Raw genomic sequence first — 23,311 nt, forward strand, 5'->3', positions numbered from 1 at the left:
TTCCAACTTTCTTCCCTTTCTGTCATTTCTTTCTTTTCATCCCTTAATCACCCTCCCCCATGAGTGTAGCAAACCGGACGTGCATCTAGTTGACCCCTCTACCTTCCCTTCCGTCTTTTCCTCCTTCTCCGTCCGAACACGAATGTCGGTCCCAGTAATGTTAGAGCGAGTGGCATTCGCTGAACGGGCTTAGGAATTTATCTCGTACAGAAAACGCAGCGTTATCTTTTTTAACGTACGTGGTATGATGCGAAAAAAGACCCCAGCTCAAAAGCATGCCGGACATGGAAGAGCTCCGACGCCTGTGTCCGGAGCATCCTAGACTTCGTACGTGCCACCAGCTTACCAGCTCTTCTTTAATCCCTCTTCCCTTTCCCTGCGTATGCGGCTGGTGCGCATGCCCTGGAAAGGGAACGCTTTTTTTGTGTTGTTGTTTATTGCTAATAGAAAGGGCCTTCCTATTAGAAATAAACAAAAGCAAGAAGCGTCTTCTTTTCTTTGGCGTCAAAGCATGCTATGCTCAGTTGCAGTGCAGGCATGCAAGGCAGTGAAGTTGCATTGAGGGAATAAAGAGGTGCCGTAGCTGTGGTTAATGAATGAATGAATGAATGAATGTACTGAACAGGAAGATAAAGCAAGAGATCGAGTGTTAACAAGATTCGCGCATTATATGCACGACGCGCAGCCGTAAATGGCTATTTTCGTTAACCAAGGCGGCTACAAAGAGAACCTTTAGGTCGTAGGTTCTCTTGACGCGGACACAAAGCTAAAGGGGAAAAAGGAAGCCACGGAGGTAGACGAGAATGCGAATTTCGAATGAAGAAGGGGCCCGTTGTCCACACTAGAATTTTGGACAGAAGCTCCTAAGCACTTTTCCTTCCTAGACAGGTTGCTTTGATATGGCAAAGATTATGAAGTACGTGCTATGCGCCTCTAAATATGCGCGACCTAGGTGCAAACATTACATCAATAAATATGGACCGCGAAGTTTACTTTCTTTCGCTCGAATTTGCCGCTGTCTTCGTTAGTGTGAGGCACCAGGCTGCCTATTTAGATGTGCTGTTGCTGTCGAAACTCCTGACTCAGTTCTTGGAGAGTTCAGTTCCCTAAGGCAGGAGTCTCGTTGCTTGCGAGCGCTGAGATGGCGAAACAGAAAGCACCCGAATCATCAGAAGGGAAGAAAACAAAACGAAACGAAAAGGGTGTGGAAACGCGTCTAGACTTGGGCCACTCGCTTACGCAACGGCGCGCGTAGCGCATATGCGCCCGGGGTGGCCATGATCGCCCTTCGTTTATCTCCGCAAGGAGTCGACAGAGCGAAACCCACTCGAAATTCTCCCTCCTCTGCCCAAGGAGCGGGCGCGTGTCGCTGCCGTTGCCACGTCGGGCGCGACTCGGCAAACACGCCACGGGTGTCAGTCGGAACCCCGTTTTCCGCGGCTGCCACCGAAGTAGCGCTAACCTGGATTCCTAAGGGCGCGAGCGCAGCGGAAATGGCCGACCAGCTGTTTCTTCTACCTTGACGAGCGCACGCACGACGGCGGTGGAGCAACGAGAGCGGGAGGGGGGGGGGGGGGGGGGGGGTTAGGTGCGCGTGCGTGCGTGTGTGGTGGGGGGAGGGGATCTCGGTGGAGTAAGAGGGGGAGCGTGGGGACTTTCGGGCCGCGGAAAGCGCGCTGGAACCAACCGACGACGTTCGCACCCGTTAGCGCGCGCGCACACACACACACACACCAGCGTGCATGCGCACAGGCACAGACGCACACAAGCACGAGCTCACGCGAGTTGGTATATAAGCGAAAGCAGGTGCGTGGGACAATGACGAGTGGCACGGCGTGGGCTCGCTCCTCTGCCGGGACCGCCTCGAATCGAAACGACGCCTCGATGGTGGCAGCGGCGGCGGCTGCAGCGACTGTGTCGAGGCTCCACCGTCGCGAGCGACGAAGAGAGCCGTTCCGAGAAACTAATGTGCGCGACGCCCCCCTTCTTCCACCTGTGCACGCGCATCGTGTTGCGACAGCTGGCGAGGGCTCGGGCTTAATTGACAGGGCGCAGGCTCGTGAGCGTTGCGCGGGCATTCAAGCGCGTTGCGTCCGTGCCATGTGACACGCGGGAAGCGCGAAGGCGTTTAGACGACGAGATGCGTTGGTGCTCCCATACATGGAGATACTGCAGCTTCTGTTTCGGATAGTCATATAGCTTAGGCCAGCTTCGCTACTGCATCGTTGGAAAGAGTTTAAGAAGAGAGGGAGATAGAAAGAAAGTGAGAAGTCGTAGGTGCGCGGGATGTTATATATGCAAATTGGTCTCGCGAAGACGCGTTTCCCGCAGATTTAGAGCGGACTCGCGAACGATGCGTTCCCTTAACGGTCTGCGTATGCGGGAAGACGGGGCGCAGATTGCGAACCTGCGAGCGAAGGTGCGGCATGCAGCTTTTTTCTGGTCCCACTAATGGTGCTGAGTTGGCGGGGGAGAGCTTCGTGATTATCCGTCATAACTGAACGACCTGTCTCTTGGAGTAATTCTTATCCGTCCTTTAATCATTCCTTGATGCGTTCTTACTTTAATACACCTAGAAAGCAATGTACTCGTTTCCCTTTCCTCTATTTACACTCATATGATAATAAAATAACGATCCTCGGTGAATCTGCATGCTGTTTCTGTCTGTCGGGTGTTTCCGTATCGCATAGGCACACTATATATTCCGGTTTTCAGCTCCTTGCGCCCTATAACTCGTCTACAAAAAGAACACCCAATTCGTGGCGCTGTTCTTTGGTGCATGATATCCACAGTAACGCTCTTTTACCGAATCTATAGGTTTCAGTTAACGATGCCACACTTCCTAGTGCGGGCAAAAAAAGTCATACTGCTGCTGTGAATTGCTGTTCAAGCACTGTTATCTTTCGTTTCAGTGTGGTCGGTTTGTTTCCGCAAATGAAGATACATATGGAGAAAACAAATATTTATTTTGCTTCGAGTGCAAGTTGGTGTTGAGGAGCTGAAAACATATGCAGATCCAAGCTTCACGCTGGATGCTTCCATTTATTTCAACTTAAAGCTCTTCTTTCATCTTCTTCGTCTTCATCTTCTTTCCGAATGAGCACTGACGCGACAGTTGCGACACGGGGCTGTACTGCTACGATCGGTTGCATGATGGATGAATAACGTAAGGACGCCGCAGTAAGGCGCGCGCTCGCATGACAAGAGACGTTCGCGCAACGCGTATAGTCGCGCGAGGCGTCATCTCGATTGCACTTGCGTTTGTGAAGCAGCGCAAACAAGAACACGCATATATACGCCAGACGGGGCACCAGGAAAAAAAAAAAAAAAAATCGGCGCTGGTCGGTGGATGGAAAAGGACTGTCTGTTCAGCCGAGGCAAACCAGCTGCGTGCCTTCCTTTTCGGGGGCAACATCCTGTTGTCGCATGCTTATGTGCACGACGTGGCAGCTGATAAAAGCTCACCAAGGGCGACTCGAGCGACGCGTTGTGAAATTTACGGGACGTCCGCGTCTTTCTTCGGCGCCGCAAGAGGGCTTTTGTTAGGCCTGTTGCTGGCGTCCAGGCCTTTTCAGAGCCCGACACGTCAATGCAGCCTTTTGGACTTGGCAATCACGCGCAGAGATGATGTCCCTTTCGAGAAAACAGCTATAGCGGTGGCGGTCCCGTGTCAGGTTACCGGATTTTACTGCCGTATAATGAATGCGATTCGTTGAGGGTCTTTCGCTTTATTTTTCCTGTGAGGTCAATTAAGGAGGCAGAGTGATGACGTCATAAATTACCTTGAACGGTGCGTGATCCACGTGGGGTACGAAGAAGAGCGCTAGAATATCTCTTTGTTCATTATTACTTTAACAAGATTAAACGGTGATCGACAGCTATATTGTAACTGTCGGGCAATAACAATAAAGAATGAAAAAGAGAAAGAGTGACATTTACTGCGAGATGTAACAAATATGCAATAATATTGCAGCCTCTCGCGAATATCGGACGAACAGCTCAATAATCTACAAAAACAAAATAAAACGTACAACACGCCAGAGAGCGAAGAACAGGCAATCATTGGGAACGTAGCAACGAACGTCTGTTTACTTCGCTCTCAGTGTATAGACGTCAGACGTAACTTCGATGCTCATCCATTGGCCATGAGGGACGCATGTTGTGGAGGTGGCACGTGGAAAATTGACTTAATAAGGCTTGGGAAGGTGGCACTTTTCCGAGTTTCCTTCAAGACAGGAGGTTAGGAAGCAGGATAATAGATAGAGTTCGATCGAGAGGCGATAAGAAGAGCAAAGAGTTGAGATGTCTCGACTAACTCTCGCGCTGCTTTAACATGAGGCGACCTCCATAGTGAAGTCTCAGGCTTGAAGTGCTAACACCAACAGAGTTTTCATCGTATAGTCGACCTTACGACTTGCATGGGCCACAAAGTTCACGACATTCGACCTGCGCCGTGAGTTGATCATAATTCAATCCACGAGCAAGGACAAGAGCTAGAAGTTAACACGACACCGGCCTTTTGTATTGTTTTAAGCGGCCTGAAAGGAGCAGAGCTCTCGCGGGGAAGGGCGTCTCTCTTGTCTCTCGCTCCGCGTACCATACCGGACACGTCGGTACCGGTGTGTTTACACTGTAGTGAACTAAATTTACACGCACGACGCACCACGTGCGCTACGACGTCGGCACACGTCGGAAAGGGGGCCGCGCGGAAAACCACAAATAATCCTGCGGAATGCTGGCATCTGCGGAGGACGCGTCGTTGTGATACGTGCGCCGCCTCCGTCTCTTCGTGCTCTTCTCGCATTCACCGTGAAAAGAGGCTCCGTGCCGCGGACAGGTTGCTCGTGATGCCGGAACCGGCGGCGAGTCGGCTATCTCTCCCTCCCCTCTCCTCCACCAACCTGCACGCATACGCCCTAGCTGGCCGCCTTCCTCCCCGCTTGTCGGCTGAAGTAGGCATCTCCGGCTGCCGGTGAGCGCGTGTTGATGTTGGCGGATGCGGCATCTCCGGATGCAAGGGTGCTGTCGCCACGCCCGCTTCGACTATTGTATTGCCGGGCGCGTTGCCGGTGAGGGAAACGCCTTTGTTGACGGTAGTCGTTCCCACTGTTTATGGAATGTACAGACGATCTTTTTTATTAGTTTCTTTCTCTTTTTTTTTCATTGTCAATCGGCTTTCTGCTGCGCCGAACGTCCTCTAGACGTATCCCTACGACGGCTCAGAGAATTCACGATTACGACACCCGAGATGTACACACCGCGTGAACGACAATGTTCGTTTTGGTCCCGGTCCCATCTGCAAATAACGTGGAGTCAGTCTCTGGCTTTTGCCAACTCTATCTCAACAGACCGACTCACACTTTCGGCGATACCTCTGAATCAGTGTATGAACCCGTTTCCTTTTATTTCTTTTTTTTTTCCGCATAGCTAGGGCAGTACCGTCAACATCTTGGTAATGGTTGCAATTGGTTAGTGCGTGTTTTCTCCTTTCTTCCCATTTAGTTGCGCCGTTTCATCTTCATGTTATAGTAGCCTCAATCAACTCCACTGAATAACATCACCAAAACCCTGGTGGTGGTCCCGGCTTCCGTGCGCTAGCCGAAGCGCCAACAGCTCCACGCTGGGTTCTTTGATCGGGACCATAGCCTCACGAATCGCTATAGGCTCCTGGTCGCTGTACTGGCCGAAGCGGTGACATGGACATACTTCCTTGACACCGCTGACCGACTCCACCCGCTGTACAGACATTATTTTCGTATACCGCTGCCCTGCTGCTACAACAGTAGCTACTGCTACTACTGCTACTACTACTACCACTACTATAGCTGTTACTGCTAACTACTACTACTGCTTATAACTACTGCTACAACTAACTACTAACCTTACTAGATTCCCAACTGCTGTTGCTGGTACTTCGTTCGAGGAAGAAGCTGCGGAGGGCCCACTCCTTTAGCGGAGGAGGCGCTTCTTCCTTCCCGGCCTCTACAGCGGCCGTGTCACTCGGCCCTCTCCCGACCCGTCGGCGGAGAGAAGGTGCGCACCTCCGCCAAGAGCGCAGCGCCTCCGACGCTGCCGCCGCCGGAACGAACGTTCGCCCGACGACGACGGCCACTCGGTTCCCAGGGCCCGGCGCTCGCGCACCCCAAAAAGTCGACGCGACGGCAAGTTCGTGACCGCGCACGCGCCACCTCTGGCAAAGTGTGAGTGTTGCACCCCCTCTGACGCTGTTGCCGCCCGGCTGTTGTCATCCGCGCCTTGTCGGGAATAAGAGCGACGCGCGCGCGAGCTGCCTTTTATTTTTTTCTCGCCTCATCGCTACTCCTGTGCCCTGCGACCGTTCTACACTAAACGGTTAGTTACCGTTGCTTGTCAGCACCGTTGACCCCGCCTGTTACCGCTGCTGCTGCTGCTGCTGCCGTCGCTGGCTCGGCGACGCCGAGCCTCGCCTGAGCTTCTTAACGAGAGGAAGCATCCTTGGACGGCAGCGACGTCGTAGCGAGGAAAGAAAAAGAAAATTGTGTGTGTGGTGTGTGTGGCCTTGAGTTTTGTTTGTCCCCTGCCGAGTTGTGAGAGCAGCGGCCAGGGACGAGGCCTCTTTTCCGCCTTCTCAAAATATACGAACGACGTGGTACGTGCCTGAGTGCGCGTGGCTATTGGCTCGAGTCAGCGACAGTGACCCCTTTGGCGGCAGATGCAATCTTGAGGTGAGTTCCGAGCCGGCGCGGAATGCTTCGTGCTTGGCAAGGAAGATTTGTCTCGACTCTGTCGCTTATATATCCTTATGTATAACTAGAAGCACGCGTGCAAGGTCTCTGCCTAAGTTCTTGGCAACTGCCATTGACGCTTAGTATACAAACACCGAAGAGCCAGGCTGGTTGTTAGAACTGAGTCTTTCTAGACCCTAGAACATATAATTGAAAGTCTATATGCTAGTTTGCACGGATTCTTTGCTGAACAATGTGCCCAAAAAATAAGGCAAATGTAAGAGCTGAAGAGGCAGAAAGAATTCTTTCCGTACGTCACTCCTTGGGATATCGCAAGTAATTGGAGATGGCTGGAAAAACTAGGTCCCTGGGGCATTTTGTTATCTCATTTCGCCTCCTCCTATTTCCCGCCGCCTGGGACACTATCAACCGGGTCCGCAGGATGAGATACCATCCCCCGTCGTCTTCTAAGAGAGGCTTTTCGGCCTACGTATTCACAAGACAGTGATACATAAGCATGCGTGTTAGCTAGCCGGCTACAATTCCAACCGATGAGCAGCTGCCCCGGCAACCTTATGTTGATTCAGACCTTGTTATACCACCATTCGAATCCTGAGGTTACATATAACAGCATTGGTAATTGCAAAATTGAGCATTCAATATAAGGTCGTAACACCGTAGCCTCGTGGAACCAACTGTCGTTATGAATATTATCTCCTTCCATCTTGTGTTCTGTCTTTAACATGATGTGCCCTTAGCGTGATCTGTTCACCTTATCTATATATTGTCATATAGAAATAGAAGAAAAACTGGCGAATTATGTTGGCCGCATTGTTTGCCAGGCCAAGAAGCAGCTAGCTATGTTGCATCTCCTCGCGCACTTGTCTCTGCAGGAACAGTCGAAACGCGCTTTCGAAAGGCGTTCGTATCCAATTAACAGGGATAATGGTTTATCCTTACTTATAATCTGAGCCGCCCGGAGGTATTCAAAGCTCGAGAATTCGCGGAATTAACCAAACGTCTCGCGCATCTGTTAGGTTTGCCGGCAAGCCAATTAAATATGTTGAACGAAAATGTACGCGACACCGATGAGCATTCAGTATACCCTTTTGACCTTCGAAGCACGCTTGCTTGCGTAGGCTTGCACGCAACTCCGATACAATGTACGATTAAGTGAAATCAGGAAATAGAGAACAAAGTTCTCTCTCTCTCTCTCTGTGCGTGCGTGCGTGCGTGGGGGGGGGGGGGGGGGGGGTGGCGATGCTCCGCGTGCGAGATCGATTTACACGTGCACGTGGGCGTCACACCTATACGGCGAAACCGCGCGGAGAAGTCGCGTGCGCCTCGTGGGCGACGTGCAAATGAGAAATGAAGATCGACCGTTCTGAATCAAAGTCGAAGCTGCGGTTGATGGCTGTTTGGAAGGCTCGAGGCGGTTCGAGAACGCACCAACTGAAAACGGGGGAATGTGCGCTACCTGTAACGGCAGTTCCGTTACAGTCGCTTATAGGAGAAAGCCCATCGTTGGAGTGCAGCAATACTCATAAAAGGCATCTGCTGTAAACGACGAGGAAGGTGTGCGCACAAGTAGCTATTAGCACACAAGTAACTATATTAGCTCAAAGACTAACGTTAATACTTGGGGAAGAGATTTTTGACTACATTTTATACTATTTAAAAGTACGTCTCGTGTACGCAGAACCGTGATTTCGCGAATTGTCTGATCTGGAGAGACTCTACATATTCTCTAATAGGTTCGATGTAATAGGTTGGTTCGATGTATTGTTAAGAGCTTCGAAACCACTTTTTTTTCGCTTTATTTTTTTTTCCTAATTGAGAGGAATGGTAGATCTCACTCGCCATGTTGTGGTACGGAAAATTTGACACGAAGCCTGCAGCTCGGCGATGTCCTTTCACGTGCGCAATGGTTTCAAAGCAGACCTGGCAAGCTGCCCTGCATTGTGGACTGTGTTGGTTGAACACCGTCCAGTAACTGAGAGCGCACGTGTTTTGTGTGTTCAGCTTTCCATTGCGTAGGTTCCTGCCTTGAAGAGCAGCTCATTTTCATTTGGCTTGTTACTGTACACCATCATCATCATCATCATCATCATCATCATCATCATCATCATCATCATCATCATCATCATCAGCCTATATTTATGTCCCCAGCAGGACGAAGGCCTCTCGCTGCGATCTCCAATTTCCCCTGCCTTGCGCTAGCACATTCCAACCTGCGCCTGCAAATTTCCTAACTTCATCACTCCACCTAGTTTTCTGCCGACCTCGACTGCGCTTTCCTTCTCTTGGTATCCAATCTGTAATCCTAATGGTCCACCGGTTATCCATCCTACGCATTACATGGCTTGCCCAGCTCCATTTCTTCCACTTAATGTCAACTAGAATATCGGCTATCCCCGTTTGTTCTCTGATCCACACCGCTCTCTTCCTGTCTCTTAACGTTACTCCTAAGATTTTTCGTTCCATCGCTCTTTGTGCGGTCCTTAACTTGTTCTCGAGCTTCTCTGTTAATCTCAAAGTTTCTGCCCCATATGTTAGCCCCGGTAGAATGCAATGATTGTACACTTTTCTTTTCAACGACAGTGGTAAGCTCCCAGTCAGGATTTGGCAATTCCCGCCGTATGCACTCCAACCCAATTTCATTCTTCTGTAAATTTCTTTCTTATGATCAGGGTCCCCTGTGAGTAATTGACCTAGATAAACGTACTCCTTTACAGACTCTAGAGGCTGGCTGGGAACTCTTGTTCCCTTGCCAGGCTCATTATCTTTGTCTTCTGCATATTCATCTTCAACCCAATTCTTACACTTTCTCGATTAAGGTCCTCAATCATTTGCTGTAATTCGTCTCCATTGTTGCTGAATAGGACAATGTCATCTGCAAACCGAAGGTTGCTGAGATATTCGCCGTTGATCCTCACTCCTAAGCCTTCCCAGTCTAAGAGCTTGAATACTTCCTGTATATACGCACTTCCTATGGCTTTATGATGACTACAAGCTATAGCACAGCGCTCAACCTTGGTGAATTTTATGAGGACATTCACAGACCCCGGGAATAATGGAAACAACGTCGCATATACCATTCTCGTCTGACTTTCGCATTGGCAGGATGGTGCAAAAGGGCCACATGTGAGGGTTAAGGAGAGAGACTAGTGTGAACTCAAGTCGTCTGTATAGCTTCTTTTCTTTTTCTTCTTCTTTTTCCTGGTCTTCTTTCTTAGCTCTGCTTTCTTTCTTTACCGTTTCCTTTTTTCTTGCGTTCCTCTTTCGTGCTCTTCAGGCCACTTATTAGCGTCCTGTCTTTTTCTCCGCCGCCTACGCTGTGTTCTTCTGTAATGCGGCCACAGACCTTTCTTTCTATCTTTGAAACCGCGTGCCCCGTCCCTCTTACATCAGCCGCGCGAAAATAGCGGTACGCGCGGCTTGCAGTGCCAGCTGCCCGACTTTGTCAATGGACACGGCCCGGTGTGCGGCGCACCGAGCCCTTTGCGCTGTCGTGTACTCTGTCTCGTGAACAGCTAGGGTCCGCTTTGGTTGACAGCATGCAGTATATGTCTGACAGTGCTTTCGCAAGGAAGTGCCCGTCGTCGTCCGAGGTCCTTGTCTTTGACGGCCGCCGCTGACAGCCGTAGGGGGAGGCCGGCCGTCACGCTAGATTGACGCTGCATGGTGCCTGGTGCAGCCGTCCCGTTCACGCTGGTCTGTACAGCAACCACGCATTTCCACCTGCACGTGGGTTGCGGACGTCGTTGTGTAATGGCCTGTGATTTCTATATTGTATGGGAGATGGGGGCGGGAAGTAAGTGGCGACGTGGAATTCTCGTGCTCCATGGACCGCGGGCACCTTAATTCTGCGTCTGTTCTGAGCATCGCCGCCTATTTGCTTTGTTTGCGGCGATTGACGTCAGTCCGTCTATTGTTCGTTGGAGTTATAGTAGATGTACTTGCAATGCAACGGCTGCAAGTACGGTTTTTGTTTACTTGTAGAAGTTTAAACCAAATAGCGAGATATTCGTTGACGTGTATTCAAGGTCTTAGCCCTGATAGCTGTTACTATATGTGTATACATATTGCAGTAGATGAAAGGATATGAAACGCGAAAAAGCAAACAATGATTTGCACATACTTTGGTGACATTTACGCACGCGTAGATTTCATTTTTTTTTCTAAGCCGGTGCTCTATTGCAAGTCAACGAAACGCATAACAGTGTCGACAATAACTATTTATGATGCACCCATAGAACACATCAGGTTACGTAGCCTGATGTGTTCTATGGGTGTATCATAAATAGTTATTGTCGACACTGTTATGCGTTTCGTTGACTTGCAATAGAGCACCGGCTTAGAAAAAAAATGAAATCTACTGAAATGAATGAAAATGAAATCTACTAAATGAAATGAAAAAAATGAAATACTGTACAGTATAATGCAATGGTCTTGACTACCTATGTGGCACGGCTACCGCGTTTTCTTAACAGACACATTCAGACAATATTAGGAGGAGTTGTTGGTCAGGCCTGGACGAGACGTACTGCCGCGGCTCTATAGCGCGTTACGCGCTCAAAGAACGAAAGGCGTTTAAATTAAAAGCGACAGCCTGTCAAAAATATATAACGCAGATATTTTTTTTATTTACGCCTTTATGCTTCAATGCTCAAATCCGGACTGATCTCTTCCAGCAAACACTGCGAGAACACATATACCTGACACCAATGCTGGCGCCAAAACTAAACTATAACATGCCCTATATATATATCGCGCGTGCGGTGGTTTTGCGCAAACGAGATGCACGCGGCGAATATTTTTGCATGTTGGTCTTCTCGCGCGTTTATTATTATTTATTATTTTTAATTTTGCCTGCGCTTGAGTTGGGGCCGACTTACCCCATCAGATCGCACTCTCGAAGCAGCAGACCGTGACAGCGCGAACTCGAGGAAGCGATTACGCAAGACAAAAGATGCTTTATTGCGTTTCTCGACTGCTCTCCACGGAGCGGGCAGTGGCTGACCTTGCATGCAGCAGTAGCTGGTTGTCTTGCTTCCCCACGTTGCGCCCAGAAACCCACCGGGCACCTGTTAAGTGGCCGCGTGGATCGTTGCCGTGGCCTTTCGGTCAGGCCGTGGACTATAGGCAGGGTCGCGTGCTCGAAGACAATGCGCTTGTCTTGTCGGACGTCTAGCTGCAGCTCCCTGTACGTCCTGCCCTCGATCTTCGCGTGCATGGCGATGCAGCGCTGACGGCGGTGCGGACAGGAGCTCGTTCCTGCTCCATTAGGCTGGAACGCAAGCAGCTCTCCCTCTTGTGTGTTTAGAGCCTGAAGAACGTAGACTGTATAAATGATTTGCCCTTTACCCTATGGCACGCACGACGGCAAAAAATGTGAATACCAAAAAGGTTTAATAGGTGACTACGCCAATTTAGAAACTGTGGCGCCTTAAGAAAACGTAAACAGCATGCCCGCACCCTCCTCCTCCCTCCCTCCCTCAAAAAAAAAAAAAAAAAAAAGTGTGTGTGTGTGTGTGTGTGGGGGGGGGGGGGGGGGGGTTATGGGCTATCTAATACTTCTGCGGTACTTTTGATGCTCGACAATAACTTGGAAGCCACAGAAACAAGCACGGAGTCGATTTCTCTCCTAATGAAAGGTGTGGAACTTAAAAAGCAGTGTTCGCTGGCTCAATACCGTGTCGCTCGCAGTATAAAGCGCGCGGGATCAATACGACGCTCATTTTATTCGGTTGTTTTGCGCAGCCAGAGACGGAAGACGCGTGCGGTTCGCGTGACGAACTTTATCCCCTGCATATGTAGCCGGCATCGATTACGCCGATACGCGGTTCATCGTTGTATCACGCGAGCGGGCGGGCTACAGGTGCAAAACCAAGAAAGGTCATTGTTCAGATTTATAAACTGCGGAGTTGCGGTGTTTTCGGCCTCCGATTGTTGCACACCGTTGGACATGGCGTGACTATATGAGCAATGATCGAAGCAACGTACGATGCGACGCGAGTAGTACAGCCGGTCACAAAAGTGTACGGGACACTGTAAGTGTCCTATACATTTCGTCGACTGCAGAAGTGCTGATTGGCTTGGGGGCGCCTGTCTCCTTCTCACGCGTATATACCTCATGCAGTTCCGTCAATCAAAACTTCAGCAGCAGACGAAATGGGTATGTCCACTAGGTGGACACTTACATAATACCCCAACCTGGTTTCACGACAAATGTGAATTCCTGGGAAATTATAAAAACACGAAATTACGCTTCAAATTTTGTGGATCGCTGCGTAGGTCGCATAGGCTACCACTCAAAGAAAATTTCCATTCGAGGCTGCAGTCCCAGGCTTCGCGGGGGTTCAGCTTCCTCGCAAATCCTGCGTATTATATGCCGTAAGCTTCAGTGGATGACTGTATAATGCATTTCTCGAGTCGCAGAAAAAAAAAAAAAAAAAACACATCTCGCGCTGTGCACACTGCGTGTGCCCGTCCTGCAGCCGATGTAGAAACTTGCATGCGGGGATATCGCAGCTGCGCGGGGCGATTCGTCAGCACAATGCGAACAAGATGTGAGGAGCGCGCGAGAGCAAATAGCGGAAGTCGTCGTCGGGTTCGCTGGCGTTCCCACGGGGAAAGCTCGTGGGCCTGCCTTCGCAGCTTCCGCTCTCGTGTTCTCACGCGAAGTCGCGCTGAAGGAGACAACGGGTTTCTTGTAGGCGCCAACCCACCAGCACAACCCAATCGTACGCGGTCACTGTATATAGATAAGGAAAGCATTACAAAACTGCTTTAGGATCCCGCATTGCGAGTAGAATGGGACACTTAGTTTGAGGACTCTCTGCGCTGTACATGTTTACGGTAGTGTCTCTTCGTAGAGAAATCTGTCAGGCGAAAACGTTTAATGAGCCACAGCGAACTTTCGTGGCAGAGGTCGCGGGGTATATATACGATCGCCGGCCGTGCACGGCGGCCGTATTTCGATGGGGGCGAAATGCAAGAACGCTCGTGTATGCTTAGATTTACGTGCGCGTTAGTAATTAGATTTACGTGCACGTTAGTAATTAGATTTACGTGCACGTTACAGAGCCCCAGCTGGTCAAAATTAATCTGGAGTCCCCCACTATACGGCGTGCCTTATAATCAATCAGATCGTGGGTAAGGCACGTAAAACCCCACAATTTAATTTATAACCTTCATCACGCTCGTTACCACCGTTGCTGAACTGAGTGCACTGCGTTTCTTTAGGTGCCTGCCGCGAAGGGTGGTGATTTTTTTCTTTCTCGCTCGTTTCTTTCGTTATTTGCTGTGTAGCTAGAAACAGAACCTCTTCGTCGCGGACACAATTCAACATAAGAGAACGGCACGTGTCAACCATCATATAAACTCTTGTAATACTAGACACGCAGAATTCACGTGTTTTGTTTCACTGACAACACGAGTACTGTAGCTCTTTTGAGTTTCTTCAGATGAGCAGATGATCAATCAATCAATCAATCAATCAATAATTTATTTGTCGAGGCCAGGAACAACCATGTGGTCTAAGTGCGGGCGCACTCCATAATAATAATAATTATTATTAAAGTATATAGGAAGGAAGAAATAGAAAGACAGAAAGAAGGCAGGGAGGTTAAGCAGAATAACGTCCATTATTAAAGTATAAAAAGTAAACACATATATATTCTTGTAGCTTTCCTTTCGTTTATCAGTTGCGCTATAAATCTGCCTACCAAGGAAAACCGGCATAAATATTTGACAAGCAGCCTAGCTATGCCACGAAGCGACGCCTGGAAAGCAAAAGGAAGAAAACACGCATATCTGATTTTTTCTGTCTTTCTTGCGCTCGAGTAAATTCACGCTGTGTACAAAGCAGGTGCACAAGTGTGTACGCGTGCACGCAGGGAGGACTGCCGCGTACGCGTGGCGTGGAAGTTTAATGATTGCGCCATTCCACACTCTTGTGAGTGATATCTCGCGCGTCCATCCAAGGACCCCGGCTGGGTCGTCCTTGCCGGAAAGATAGTATACGTGCCTCGCCGCGCGTCTCAGATGCCAAGCGCTCTTGGCATGTGCTTGCTACTGCACGATGGTTAACTCGTAAATTATATCACCACGGCCGCTCGATCAAAATAAAACACGTCGTGTTTTAATCGATCGAACGGCCGTGGTACTATGCGTTGAGCATATCATTCGCCCGTTGTATATATATATATATATATATATATATATATATATATATATATATATATATATATATATATATATATATATACATGGTGTTTCAGCGAACACTTTCACAATTTATTTAAGGTTGCCTGTGGCAGATAGCCCAATTCTAGTTAACGAGCTGGTCTACTAGAAGAGGCGGACATTACTTGCACAAAAATTGAAATGCATAATCGACTAATTAACCAAAATTCATCAATCAGGTTTTTAACTAATTACCTGGTGGTCCATATTGCAATTTACAAAATGTAACCGTGGAGTTCGCAAGGTGGTTCAACTTGGAATTAATTCTCAGGATGACACCAGTTTCGAGATATTAATTCCCGAACTTTGCGGAGAAATGCATTGGCGTTCCACTTAATTTTGTGCTTCAATGCATAAAGTGACGTTTTGTTAAGAAACTAACTGGAACGCCAATGCATTTGTCCGCAAAGTTCGGCAATTAATATCTCGGAACTGGTGTCATCCCGAGAATTCGTTCCAAGTGGATCCGCCTTGGGAACTCCACGGCTACAATTTGTAAATTGCAATATGGGCCGTCAGGTAATTAGTTAAAAACTTAAGTAGTGAATTTTTGTTAATCATTCGATTATGCATTTAAATTTCTTGTGCAAGTAAAATCCGCCTCTTCGAGTAGACCAGCTCATGAACTAGAATTGTGCTATCTGCCACAGCATCGATGCACTGCAGAGGAGTGGAGCTCTGCTCTTCGGAGCTCCGACCATTCACGCCAATTTTGGGCTGTCCAGAGAGCCCACGATGCGGCGCTGGAGCTTGGTCTCCCCGTCCCGACGTGGGTGCGGCCCGCGGCTTCGTCGCCTCCCTGAGAGGGGGCAACAGAGCTTCTCAGGACCTCCATTAAAGTTCTTTGTCTGTCTGTATCTGCCACAGGCAACCTTTAAGATAGCACAATTCTAGTTCATGAGCTGGTCTCTTCAGCGAACACTTTCAAAAATTCTTAAAGGTTGCCTGTGACAGATAGCACAATTCTAGTTAGTTAGCACAATGCTGAGCTGGTCTACTCGAAGAGGCGGATTTTACTAGGGTGTATCAGCGAACACTTGTGCAGCTTATATATATATATATATATATATATATATATATATATATATATATATATATATATATTGTGAGCGCATTTTGTGCATATCGTCGTCGTCATTTGTACATACGACTCATCATCATCTTTTGTCTCGTGCGGTGCTTCGTCTCTGACTCGGGCGGCTGCTCGGAAATAAAGGCATCGCATCGGCCGACGTCTCACAATATATATAAGCTGCACTTCTTGCGCTCAGCCATAGTTTCACATGTAATGTTTCCTGTTTATATTTATATTTCACTTAGTGTGGGGTAGCAAACCGGACGCTCGTTTGGTTGACCTTCCTGCCTTTAGTATCCTTGATTTCTTTCTCGCTTAATATGTTCTAATATAGCGTGCAGCATGTGCAACGTTCTGTTCACTTTGCTTGCATAGAAGAGCGGCGTATAGCGGAATAACGGTCACAAATGTACAGTAAGAGGTTACAGTGCAATTAATGGCCGAGAACTTCAGCCAGCAGTCTTCACCTTTTCATTCCTTGGCCCATCATGCCCGTGCGCAGAATACAAATAGAAACTAAGTATCTCTGCTTATATATAGTACCACAATTTGTTTTCTTCGCTCTGATTTCAAATTCATCAGCAAGTATCCGCGGCATATACCACATATTACACGGACAAAGATATTGTAACGACGTCGTCAAACGCCCCATTTTCCTAACTCTGCCGTTAAACGCGACGTCATGTCCTTAAAGGTTTGTCGAGCTGATAGCGCTGGGAGAAAGATCGAAAACATGATTGATATGTATAGGAATGTTAAACCGCGAATGGCCGACGACATTCATTTCGCCAATTCGCGATGTTGATTACGAGAATGCTGATGACGACGACGCGATCATGATTATGATGATGGTGACCACGTGATGATACAGCGAACAGCTGCGAATGCGTACACTGTAAAAACCAGCCGTCACGTTAACGATAATTATTTTATCATTTTTGACAAGCCATCGGCGTCATTTGATCGACAAGACATTTCTAACACCGTGAACAAGGAGAGAAAGAGAGCGTCACGAATACCGCATTAAAAAAAAGAAGAAGAAGAAGAATTGCTCGTGATGATAACGCGATTCGGTTGGTTGCCGTGTGCAGTACGTTGTGGTGTACGCCTACACAAAATGACGGCCTGCCGTCATTTTGACGGTTAGATGCTTGGAAATAGAGCTATACCAAGATATTTACCACCATTTCCTGCAGCATTTTTACGGCGTGGTGTAGTGAATACTCGAATGCTTCTAAAATTGCTCTTCACAATGTGCCGGAAATGCTTCCCAAGGTCACAACCGAGACCTCGAGAGCCGCGCATGCTCGGGTAATGACTTACCGTTGTTTTGCAGTTGCCGACGAGAGCTGTCGTGTACGGGGAATGTGAAAACGGGAATCGAACTTTTCTTTGTTAGATAATACCAACAGGCAACGAATGAAATAAGTAAGAACTATGATGAAAAGATGAAAGAAGGGACCCGGAAGAGTTACACAGCCTACCGCGGAATGTAACACGCAGAGTCACGATCTCTCAGAAAGGGGGGCAACTTCTCCGTCTCATTCCCCCAAAATAAGAAGCATTCAAAAATAAGCCAGAGAAGGAGAAGACTGCATGTAACATAAGGGCGCGCGTGCGCAGTTCGTGCAGTCCAAGTGAAGCCGTAAAGGGAGGCTAACAGGAAAGACGATGGGTTTAACGACCCCCAGCTTTTCAAAAGCGAAAACTCCAGTCGAGCTTGCATCATTTTTTTTTTTTTAATGCGAGTACTGACTTTTTTTTTTTTTTTTCCTGCCGTAGCCAAATGCAACCACTTGCTGGCTTTGAATCTGAGACACCGGAACTAAACACAATGACGGCTCCTGCACTGCAGTAAGAATTCAACAACACAGAAAGTCGGCCCTGACCGTAGTTGATGGCGGAGATTTTGGGCAGGAGCCTCATCTAACAAGGAGCCTCGTCGAGTACAATTTACTCTCTCTCTCTCTGTGTGTGTGCGTGTGTGTGCGTGCGTGTGCGTGCGGGCGTGTGTGTGTGTGTGTGTTTATGCGTGCGTGAGTGAGTGAGTGAGTGAGTGAGTGAGTGAGTGAGTGAGTGTAGTGAGTGTGTGTAGTGTGTGTAGTGTGAGTGAGTGTGTGAGTGAGTGAGTGAGTGTGTGTGTGTGTGTGTGTGTGTGTGTGTGTGTGTGTGTGTGTGTGTGTGTGTGTGTGTGTGTGTGTGTGTGTGTGTGTGTGTGTTGTGCGTGCGTGCGTGCGTGCGTGCGTGTGTGTGCGTGCGTGCGTGCGTGCGTGCGTGCGTATTAGCTGTTAGAGAGATCACTGAAATAAAGTTCCGTTAGGGGACTCTGCAATTAACACGAGAACTATACAGCAAATGGCGTGAGCGAGGTTCTGACGCACATTTGCGGGAATCGTTGTCCGAACACAGATTAAGTGTTCCCTTTGACATTGGCACGACGATGACTGCACGAAAACACACGAAACGTTCACCGTTGCAGCATTGCAATGTCTTCAACGGATGTGTGCCGAAATTCCCGCGCTTTTCGAGCGACATGTCCGAAGGCGACCACCGTGCTCGAAGGCGTACGTTGTCCCGGGTGTTATTGGCATAGCGGGGGAAGCCGCGAACTCTAAATCATGCGCGGATCGCCGCCGTCTTATCGGCGATAAATCCTGTATCGGGCATGGGCGTCGCTCGCTCTACAAGGGAGGATGCGTTCTGGGACCGTTCTGTCGTGATTTAGCGCATGCACTCTCGCGTCCGTCGCTTCCCCGCCCCCTTTCCCACGATGCTCGTCAGCTGCTCTCGTCGGTGGCTGCCGTCCTAGCGGGGGCAACAGCTGTGCGTCTGTGGAAGTGCTACTTGCCACAAGAAAAGTACGCCGCAAACAAAAACAAAACAAGGTGTTTGAGGAGAAATGGCTTCCGAAACGCTGTGGCTGTCGGAATTCAGGCCCGTGCGACCGCTCCCCGAGATGTGAGTGGTTTTGTCGTTTCTTCCTTCTCCATCTTGCGTTCTGCCATTGCACGTTCTGTCTTCAGCGAGCTGATTGCAGTGTTCTGGTTCGCTTATGATGATAATTCCTAAGCTGTCATTCGAGCGCCTCGCGGCTTTGTTAGCTTCAACAGCGTACATGCATTGCGGCTAGAATAAAGCCGCACCGCGTACCGTGCACGAGCATGTATACCGTGCAGAGTGCTGTGCGGTCTCACGCAACGCTTACGCCCGAAATCGATGCCTTAAGTTTGGTGTGTCGAAGGATATAGAAAATTGACGCAAAGTTAGAATGCTATCACGTCTTGAAGGGAATTGAACAGGCGGCTTGGAATGTGTTTATTGGTCCGTTACGCATATAGCCCGATGATGAGAATGTAAAGAAGACTTGCTTGTGCTCTAATGGGCGGCATTTACATCGCCGACGCGCGAAAAGGAAAACTTAAATATTTTGTATATGTACTTATCTCCTTCGATTCGACCGCTGGCACTGTTTTTCGTGTGCCCCCCCCCCCCCCCCCACACACACACACACACACACAACACAGTAGGCGTGGCGTTTGTGTGTCACCTTGCATTGGTATTTCACACAGCGACCTCAATATCGCTTATGTGGTATAGACTACTTTCTTACACGTGTTGGCTTATACGTGAGCGCAGGTAAAAAAGCGCTAATTTGTCTCGGCGCTTCACCGAACCGAACGACCTTTGCACAATGGCGTGCCCTGCCGGGTGATCTTAGTGCGGTCAGTGGAACATTTTTATGATCCAATGGTTCCTGATAGGAATTGCGGTTTACAGGTGACGTCTGACGCAGAGAAAGACAACTATATCGAGATTTCATAGGTCAGTGTCCAGTGCGATCTGACGGCATATCGTCTGTACACTTCTGGCCTCATACCATTGGCGCTCGATCCCTAAAGCTTCGCAAATGTTTATGTTGAAGCCTCACCATACCGCATCCTTAAAGCCTGTCGCCGATAAGGCATGTTACGTGCCTAAGGCAGTATGCAGCCTTCAAATAATTTGTCACCATTCTTAATTCACAAACTGACAATCGGAATTTAGAAGTTTGAAAGCCGTAAGCTTAAGCTATCTCCAGACTTAAGAATTTGTTGCAAAAAGCGTCGATGCCGTATGCGGAAAACTACACTGCCTTTTTTTTTTTTTTTGCCCTTTATATTTTTTTCATCTTCCTTTTGGTCGCTTAAATACGCAAAACGTAAACATGGGCTTTCGAGAGACCTTGAGCAGCGTGGAAGCCCTATTTAGGTTATATCAGACACAAACGGTTTAATGAGATGAAATTAAAAAAAAAATGTTGACGCCTTCGAGGGCATTCTTGTCTCGTAATTGTCATGAGCTTATACGCCACGAAGTCGCAATCGCGCATATGCGTCCGGGTTATTTCATCAAGTTGTTGGCGACGCATACGCGTACACTCGGAGCAGTTTTACACAATGCAAACTGCTATCTGAATGCTTGCTTACAAAGGAGGCACGAAACATGCAGGAGAAATCGAGCTCACGCATATTCCCACGTATACGAACAGCCTATAGGCACGTAGCATTCTTTCTTTTTTTTTTTTTTTTTTCGAATCCGGCCTAGCTTATCGCATTGCGCCATACCGGTTACGATTATTTTCCCGCTGCATCCGCGTGCTTAATGTTACCTCAAGCGTGGAAAGAAAGTTATTGTGCTTTAGTAAAGCTGGCACCTTCTTGATGCAGCGCGGACGAGTCGTCACTTCTTGTAGATCATAAATTCATTTGACCACGAATATCGTGCGAGTGACATGCATGCGAAGATCGCAGCTATGTGCATTTTCAAATGTGAAAACGTATAGTAAAAGATTTACTATGCGGACGCGCGCCGCGGTAGCCCAGTGATGGCGTTGCACTGCTGAGCTCGACGTCGCAGGTTCGGCCCCGGCACCTCATTTCAATGGGGGCGAAATAACAAAAAAAAAAAAAAAAAATTGTGCACTTAGATGTATGTACACGTTAGAGAACCTAAGGTGCTCAAAATTAATCCGGAATCCCCCGTTATAAGGCGTGCCTATAACCAGACGCCTTAATTTATTTTTAATGCTTTAGGTCAGTATCCATAAGGTGTGCAGAAGGGTCTGTATACGAAAGGGGACACGTGATCTCGTCTATAGCCTGCGATTCGCAGTGGCTGCTTATCGTGCCGCCACGATACGACTGCAATATAAGCTGTGCAGATGCAACAACTGTTGCAGCAGATGTTGGCAACTTCAGGTGCCGCGTTGAGTGTTTTTTTTATTATTTTATTACTCAGCCGCATAGCTGCGGCTTGGCGTTCGTCATTCTTCTAACCGCCGATCTGCTGTCGAGCGTTTCTATAATCACCTGTTTGCGGCGGCGCTATAAACAGCGCAGCGCAGCGTAGGCCATGCGCCCAGGAGCGTTGCCTTTCATAAAGGCACTGTGTATACTATATACCTCATGAGACCTTGTGTAAGAGTATGTAAACACGGCATCTACACCATGTTTACATTACCTGCGTTGCCATAGCAACCGTTTTTCTGTTGCGAGTGTGGCCGAAGAAAGGGTGTCGAGGTATCGCGGCCTTTAGCGACCTATACGCGTGATCGAGCACAGAAGTCGATGGGAGAGGTAAACACGTATATCCAAGGGCGCGGTATGCCGCCTATTGATTGCACCGCCCTCAAACGTATAGAGCGCAGCACGGAGGCTGTATATTTAATAGATGTGCCTTTATTTGCGTGTTTGTTGTTTTGTCGTGTGCCGTTATTTTTATGGTCACTTTATGCGTTCTGCCATCCTATAGCCTTACGCACTGGCTAACTTCCGTTTTTCCCTCTCTCCACACGCGGTTGAGACCTGTTCCGCACCTATTAAGTGCTTGCTCGCGTGTGCTTGTGTGTGTGTGAGAGAGGAGGACATCAACCTAGCAACCAGGATATTTAGGGGTGAGGAGGTAATAAGGCGTGTACGAATGCACGATCCTAAATATATACTATAGGACGGAACGATCAGTGCAAGAAAACGGCCGAAACTCTACGCGGGCATGGTGTTTTATTATCTCAAGGTACGCAACTGCCCGAACATATTGGCCAGATAATTTTGAATATACACACGCTTTTTATTTATTTCTCTTCTCTGCGAAGGAAGGGACACACAGAAAACGCAGAAAGAATGCGCGATGTTTGTCTGGATTTTTATTTATTTTTCGTCAGCTCGTCCTTGCTTAGAAGTTACACTGCGTCAACCATGTTGCAATCGTAACTTTTTTTTTTTTTTTCCAGTTCGTCGTTTGCCTTTGAGACCTTGTTGCTTGACTTCGGCAGCGCGAAATAACGAAGACGGTGGGAAAGAAAACACCGAAGCAGGGCAATCAACTGAGGATTTAATGAAAATATATATGGACGCGCTGAAAAACACGTGCCCCCCCCCCCCCCCAAAAAAAAAAGTTATTTTTCTCCTCCATATATGTTATTTAGCGCTGCCTAAGTCAAGGATGCATTACCAATTCGCCCAGCAAACCACCCATCTGAGACCTTGTCGACTTTGATTCAGCGACAGTGATTGAAAGAAAACAGTCAGAACTCGACATGTAGGTGCGCGGGAAATTGTTTAAAGAATGTTAGTGATAATTTGGGCCCTAAAATCACTACATAATTCGGCACATAAATGTTGCAACCACAAGAACCATTTGGGTGATTAAAAAGAGACAAGAGAGAGAGAGAGAGAGAGAAAAGAACTTTATTGTTATCCCTGCGTACACTGGCAGCATACAGGCAACTTACCTGTACAACGCAAGAACATGAATATATATTTACACGCAAAATACACTGGCGCATGCGCAGATAAGCAAGGACACTATCACTGCATCTGACAACGGCATACAGAAGTGGCACATTCCTTAAACCGATACAACAATAAACAACGCTAATTTCCAGCATTCTCAGCAGCCCCGCAATGCCCTACGCACAATACTGTGGAACCCTATGACACACGATTTTTAAAATTCGAGGTAGGCTGCCCTATGGCTTCCTTAGAAACGTCCGTAATAAAACATCCCCATATAAATGGATACAAAAAGCCCAATTGCGCAAGATAGGGTTAATTCGAGATCGCAGAGAGAGGCCTTCGTCCTGCAGTGGACATAAAAATAGGCTGATGATGATGATATAAATGGATGAAACCCAGCATCCTGCAGGAAGACCAGTAATGCTCTGGAATGAGAGTAATCTTTAATACACGTACGTGCCGAAGACATGCACGCCGGTCACTGCAGAGGTCAGGCGTACTGTCTGAGC

The 23,311-nt window shown here is 48.2% G+C and overlaps 1 protein-coding gene across 6 annotated transcripts in view; it reads left to right on the top strand.

Moving 5' to 3' along the window:
* LOC119441940 (plasma membrane ascorbate-dependent reductase CYBRD1) overlaps positions 1–23,311 on the top strand; it is a 147,856-nt gene that overhangs the window by 82,420 nt on the left and 42,125 nt on the right. The window contains exon 1 of one of the 6 annotated variants that reach the window (XM_049661750.1): positions 6,085–6,200. The exons of 2 other annotated variants lie outside the window; for them this stretch is intronic. Coding sequence is in view for 2 of the 4 variants with exons in the window: in XM_049661747.1 (XP_049517704.1) it covers positions 18,929–18,987 (59 nt within the window). In the remaining 2 variants the exon portion in view is untranslated. Of the gene's footprint in view, positions 1–6,084; positions 6,201–6,570; positions 6,705–18,833; positions 18,988–23,311 lie in introns of those variants that run through there. 3 more of the 6 variants (XM_049661751.1, XM_049661747.1, XM_037706616.2) reach the window with 3 other exon arrangements.

This window comes from Dermacentor silvarum, chromosome 2 (genome assembly GCF_013339745.2).
Source record: "Dermacentor silvarum isolate Dsil-2018 chromosome 2, BIME_Dsil_1.4, whole genome shotgun sequence".
NCBI classification, from domain to species: domain Eukaryota; kingdom Metazoa; phylum Arthropoda; class Arachnida; order Ixodida; family Ixodidae; genus Dermacentor; species Dermacentor silvarum.